The 6307-nt window shown below is 42.5% G+C and overlaps 1 protein-coding gene across 1 annotated transcript in view; it reads left to right on the top strand.

Moving 5' to 3' along the window:
- Positions 1–545: 545 nt before the first annotated feature.
- Positions 546–6307, top strand: part of T265_07118 (hypothetical protein) — a gene marked incomplete at both ends in the record, with an annotated part of 23441 nt that continues 17679 nt past the window's right edge. Inside the window, one exon of the mRNA XM_009172561.1 lies at positions 546–793. Within this exon, the coding sequence (XP_009170825.1) occupies positions 636–793 (158 nt within the window). The remainder of the gene's footprint in view (positions 794–6307) is intronic.

The raw sequence follows: 6307 nt of genomic DNA, 5'->3' as shown, positions 1-6307 counted from the left end.
AAGTGCAGCCATTTGATGGATAACATTTGCTTCTACGCTAGTCTTTAGACTTATCCAATCATCACACGGGTTTCATCCTCCCCCGAACTCACGGCAATTAAGTCCAAAATAACCGTTCAATCCATTTTAGCTAACGCATAAATCTGAAATCAGATGTGACAACTAATGATTCCAGTATGGGCGTTTTAGTTATATACACGCACACACACCTAAGAAAATGGCCCTACAAGCTTTGGTACCGGCAACAGGGTAAGACTGAGCACAATGTGTGATGCAACCCCGTTCCATGCCATATCATCTTAGGCGCGCATATCCAACCAATAAAAAGAAGCATCAAACAACCAACCCGAGCCTATGAGTTTTCAGCCAACTGGAAAGATTTTGGGACTGATCGAGAAGTCATTGTTTCAGAAGGGTTTTGTGAAAAGCCAGTAGATTTTGGCTAGGCGTAGTATTCAGTAGATTTTGGCTAGGCGTAGTTTCGCATTCGACACAAGTACAAACCCATTGAAGCTATTGGTTTTTAGTTGCTATGGTGGTGGTGGCAATAATTTAAAAACGGTTAACCTCTGCTGATAATTCAGAACGACTTTGAAAGTAGCGACTTGAGTTTATTAACTGCTGACTAAACTGAAATGGCAACTTTAACCAAGCCTGAAGAGAAAACGGATTATCCGTCATGGTTTACGCAACTGCATGCACAAAGCAGGGCTGCAACTGATTCCAGGAGAGCGTCATCTGAAATACGTGAGAGGTCGAGAGCAATGCGAATCGAAACCGATTCCAAAACCAAGTACGTCTATTTTGGCGAGATGCACGACCGTAGACAAACTTTCAAAATCATTCATAAATATATCTATGTCAGGGCTTCCGCAGATGCAATTGCGATAAGTGAGGTCACATGGTGGTTTACATCATCAGTTGGTTGTTTCTGATGTTTGTCAGCTGATATACTGGCTAGAAAGTGGTTACTAATGTATTTTGGCCAACAAACGTGCAAATGTTCCGCCTCCCGCCAGTCTGATATCCTAGATTCAATCGTCGGAGAATATCGGTGAAACCGCGCCCGTAAGCTGAAACATCAACTTTCTGGTACAGAAGAAGATGTAGAAGTCGATGTTGGGAGCACCATGATTAAAATCTAGGTCTTACTGGGACAATATGCTCTCTAGTAATTTGGCGCAAATGTTGATATATTAGAATGCCAAAAGCGAAAACAGGGGTAGGAAATAGACTACAATTCCTGAGTTCTTAGGGGTTCAGCCAACGGTGACTGGCTTCAAGGGTGGGATTCTGTTGAAGTTGCGGGTACAGTAGTCACTTTGACTATCGTTCTTTTGAGGGATTTTCGTACCTTTGAATGAATAACCACCCACTTTATGCGGCGCAGATGACGTACATTTCAAGCAATGATCAAATGTTGACGTCATTTTATATACTACGGGTCGCTTAATCAATGCGTGCCAAGCGGTGTGATAATGATATCAACAAGATGTTTGACTGACTGACAAACGCTCGCTCATACTTAGTTTACGGTAGAGTGGTTGTACTAGAAAGCATCATGGAAGTCCCATACGTTTGTTTTTTCACCTGCTTGGTGCTTGCGTCCGATCTCTCACCGAAGGACTTGAAGAAACGACCAATTGCTGTCATGATCCTGAAAGAGACCGGGTTTTTAGAAAAGCGATGATTCTCAGGGAATTTCGGGTGTTCTATTACAGAATGTTCACGAAACCCATTATTTTGTGAACATAAAAATAGTAAGAGAGCTGATTCTGAGATAAGTTAATTCTGGAGCTGGTTAAGTTAGTGAAGGAAATTCGAAACGCGGATTTCCTAAACCAACCATGATACCACCAGCCATCCTCAAATATGGCTATCGGATGACATGCACTGTGCTACCGTCCGACCGCCACTTTTCTAACGGGAGTGATGTTGCCATATTTTCCCTGTAAACCTGAGTGCCCGTTTTTTGTTTTAATATGTATATTATCTATATATATTATATATCATATATTATATATTAGAACGGCCGCTCCGAACACTGCTGTATTTCACGAATTTCACAGCACAGGAATTTTACTTATAGTCCCTGAGTCTTTATTTTTGGTAAACTTAACTTACTAAATGCTGACTAAAACACCAGCTGTAAGGCAAAGTCATTACTTAGTGTAGAATACCCACACCTAGAAGCAACTGAAGATTTGCAGATAGTGTAGCGCGCCGAAAAACCCTTTTATAAATCAGGGACCGGAAAACTTTCTGCATTGTTCCTTTGTTCGTAGAACTATAAGACGCCTGAATCCAGCAACTGAGGTGCTAGTCATGAGCGTAACTTTTCGTAACTTCTAGTCTTCAGAATCTCACCCAACGCGTTGAAAACAAACTCTTCGTGTTGTTCCGTGGTGGCCAAAAGATAAATAGGTAGCTCATACTAGTTTCTAAATCTGTCAAATTACCGGTGATTGATTCGTGGAGACAAAAAATCTCGTGAACACATTACAGGCCGAGTTATATAATTTAGTTGTACATGAACACTGAGGCCCAGCTCTAAATGCCAGGCATTTGACGCTGGGCAAATACTTAGTCTAACTCTCACACGGTTGCTTCTTATAAGTAGTATACTAGCGTTTTCACTGAGTCTAAAGCAGAAAGCACACACCGAGAGGATTCACCTGGGCAATGCACTAATAAAACACCACAATTTCACAATTTTTCTACATTTTACAATGGTTCTGCTTGAACCTATACACTCTTGGAAAAAGGCGTGTGTGTCGGGAGGTGATTTTTATATTTAGATAGTAAAGTATTTCTGTCTCGAAAGAGGCGGCTCAAAAGTAGTGGCACCGCTTCGAACTCGATAAGCTACAGTTGCGACACAGTAACTTCTTATGTTGTTCCTCTACGAGGATCACGTAACTACCAGATGAATTGCAATAAAACCTGGTGAAGCGAGCTTGAATAATTACGTTTAAAAATACGTGTAATAAACACAATGGGCAAAATTTAAGGGCTCATCGTCATTGTCAGCTGTACTAACCGGGTACTTGTCGTACAGTGGTTGTAGCTGCCGCAGTTTCGTTTAACAATGATTCAGGGAAGTGGAGTAGGTAGCTGCGCGTTGGAGGCGGGAGCTTACAAATTAGTGCGGAAATACACTAATGTAGGTGGACTGCTAAGCAGGGGAGTGAGAAGGAAGCTATGCACAGAAGACAATAGCTTGAATACATGAGCGTCGTTGATAGCGCGACTGGGCCATGTCCGACGATGTGTCTAACCATTGATATGACCCGTCTCGGGCTGCCAATCGAAGAAGGCGGCGATCACTAGGGCAGCTTAGTTTGATGGTAATGGCTTTCACACTTCATTTGCCATATCATTGTTTGACCGCCTCTGACCCTCTTCCACCCTTCACGTGGTTGTGCAAAAAGATCCCTTTGAGGAAGTCGGTCGAATGGCATATGCAACAAGCGGCCAAGCCAGAGCAACCTATGCAGTCTGATCAGTTCATCTATTGAGGGTGAGTTGTTTCTCCCGAATACCATCCGAAGTACTTCAGCAATGCTGATCCGGTGTTCCCAATAGATTCGGGCGATGCTCCAAATAAATTGATGGTCAAACACTGAAAGTATTTTGACGTCCTCAGCGCGCAGCGGTCAGGTTTCTGTTCCATATAGTAATATGGAGCGCACCGCAGCATTGTAAACTCAACCCTTAAAAGAGAAGCTGATATCACGCCTACGCCACAGGTGACGTAGGTTCGCAAAAGCTGTTCTGACCTTCCCAATCCGGATGGAAATTTCATCTTTCGTGAGATCACCGGGACTGATACAGCTGCCCAGGTAAACAAATTTGTCTACTACCTCAATCAGTTCATCCGTAAGCATGAGGCTAGTGTTCGGGCCCACCCAGTCTTTTAGTTGCACCTTAAATTTTACAGGTGTGAAGCGCATGCCGAACCGCGAGGCAGAATTATTTAGATTATTTAGTATTGTTTGCAATGCCACGGGGTCAGATCCCAGAAGAGCTATGTCGTCTGCGTACTCGATGTCTGTGAGCGGAGGCCCAGGGAGCACTTCGACCCCACAGGCATTAGAGGCNTCAAGGACTGCTAATTGTTTGAGAAAGGCCAAACAACTCAAGCTTTTACGTGTTCCCGAATGTATACACCGTCTGAAATGCACTTCAAGGTAGGTTTATCAATTCTCACTGGCTGTCTATATTACTATCACTATGGAGATCACCTACTGCAGATTTTATCTGCGATTACAAGTTTGTCTTTAATCAAGCCCAAGGCTCAAAGTCGTGTCAGTTAGTAATTCAGAGCGGCCTGAGAACAAAGAGAGAAGTGTCTGTAAACAGATGTATTCATCTCTAGTGATCCGAGCGGTAGTTGTCCTGAAAAAAGCTTGTTTTCGTTGAAAATTATGGACGAAAATTGGTTGAGTTGAGGCACGCTTTTAAGATACTTATAGAACTTACTGGAACACGTAACAATGTGCTGCAGAAGTTGTAACAAAGCGACATGAGGTCTGAATCTGGATAAAAGATGCAGCACCCCAAGTAGACAGATGGGGAAGGGCTGGGTGTCGGTAGTGTTTTGAACAAGGCATAAACCTGGTGGGTAAGTTTAATTGAACAACCGACTTTTCTGAGTGGGTGATTGATATTACAAAAGATCGAGAGCTGGGAGAGAAATTTAGGCACACAATATTCCAGATGTGAGAGGTAGGAAATCTAAGGCGATTATTAAATGTTATGGAGTGTTGTTGGTTCCGAAACCTTGTATCTCTGAAAAGTCCAAAGGCTCTGCGCAGACGTATCGTTACATTCACTAGAAATTTGGAAGTTGCAAACCATTCAATTGAATTTGCTTCGTTAAAAATTAATTGCCAGTAAATAATTAAAAATGAAAGAAGACTGCCCGAAAATGCTCCCCATTTTCCCCAAAGATTCTTAGCGATTTTCGTCGTTTCCCAGCCATGGAACCATCTATACAGTCTGATGGGTTCTTTGTAAGTTGCCCATCCAACCTACTGTACACAAAGGACGGCTAGACCAGTTACCAGGGTTGATGTAAATCGCACCTACGTAAATCTTCTAAAAGCTTCTGCACAGAAATAACGCAGAACTTTGTCCAGAAAACCAAAAAACCAGACATACGTGGTACATGATTTCTTCCTGAAAATTTGTAAAAGTAAACATAACTAAGAAAATGTAACCAAATCGCTGGCTTTTTGTAACCTCCAGTGGTAAAAGATAAGTCTCATCTGTAAACTTCTTTCTGTGTACTGCCAACGTTTGCTTTCAGTTCCCCTACCGAATTTCGTTATGCTGTTTATGGACGGCATGAATCATCAGATTTCGATATGATCCTTCAAAAAGCGCAGCCCAGATGACCGTTCTTTTTGTCCTATTGTATGCATCTGCACAATAGCCCGCTGCTTACTAGAAGGATCCACCATCATCTCTCGCCACACTTCTCCACGACATCCTGTCTTTGCTAGGATAGAAGTAAATAGGCGCCCAGGGAGCACTTGTTTAGTATACCTTAAAGGGTTCTTTGACAAAAATAGGAGACAACGCAATCGGTATATCCCTAGAGCTCATTTACTTGGCTCCAGCCTTCCTTAGGCACAAAGCTCAGTTTAGGCGAGATTGCAGGTTCTTCTGGATATTTAGGCAACAGTGTACCGAACCATAACTGAACTGAAAATCTCCCATAGCTCTAATGATTGGAAGCACCATACCATGCGCAATACTACCGTCGAACGAAAGGGAGCCATACAGTCCGGGGACATCAATTTGCAACTATGGATGGGTGGTTGCGAGTCATTAGGCACCAAAGTAATCACCTCAACTGAGCAGTTTTTAAAAAGTGTACATTCTCAAGCGTCATTTGAAGTTTTTCTGAACGTCGACTGAATATTAAAAAAATACTAATGTTGAAAAAAAACTGCGGAGGGGTTCCATAAGTTTCGTACAAACCTTCACAGTCCATCAGATGCGGTAACGGTGACACCCGACCTGAAGATGATCGCATGGTTCATCAGTAGTATATACCGTTACATTATTGTCTTATATATGCTTCAAGAACATGGTCATCTATGATGGACAGTACTAGCTTGTATTAGGTCAAAAAAACTACGTCTGTCAGGGATACAATCCTGTCGACTGCTCCCTTTCTCCCATACGCTATATATGAAACTCTTCGCCTATAAGAGGATTGCGCGCACCAATTCGAACGGTGTTTAAATATGCAAATTGCAGCCCTGTAAACTATACAGCAAATGAAGCACCACTGATC

Source organism: Opisthorchis viverrini (assembly GCF_000715545.1).
Source record: "Opisthorchis viverrini unplaced genomic scaffold opera_v5_161, whole genome shotgun sequence".
Lineage (NCBI taxonomy): Eukaryota > Metazoa > Platyhelminthes > Trematoda > Opisthorchiida > Opisthorchiidae > Opisthorchis > Opisthorchis viverrini.
The sequence above is the reverse complement of the archived record's forward strand: the minus strand, read 5'-3'. Positions and strand labels throughout refer to the sequence as shown.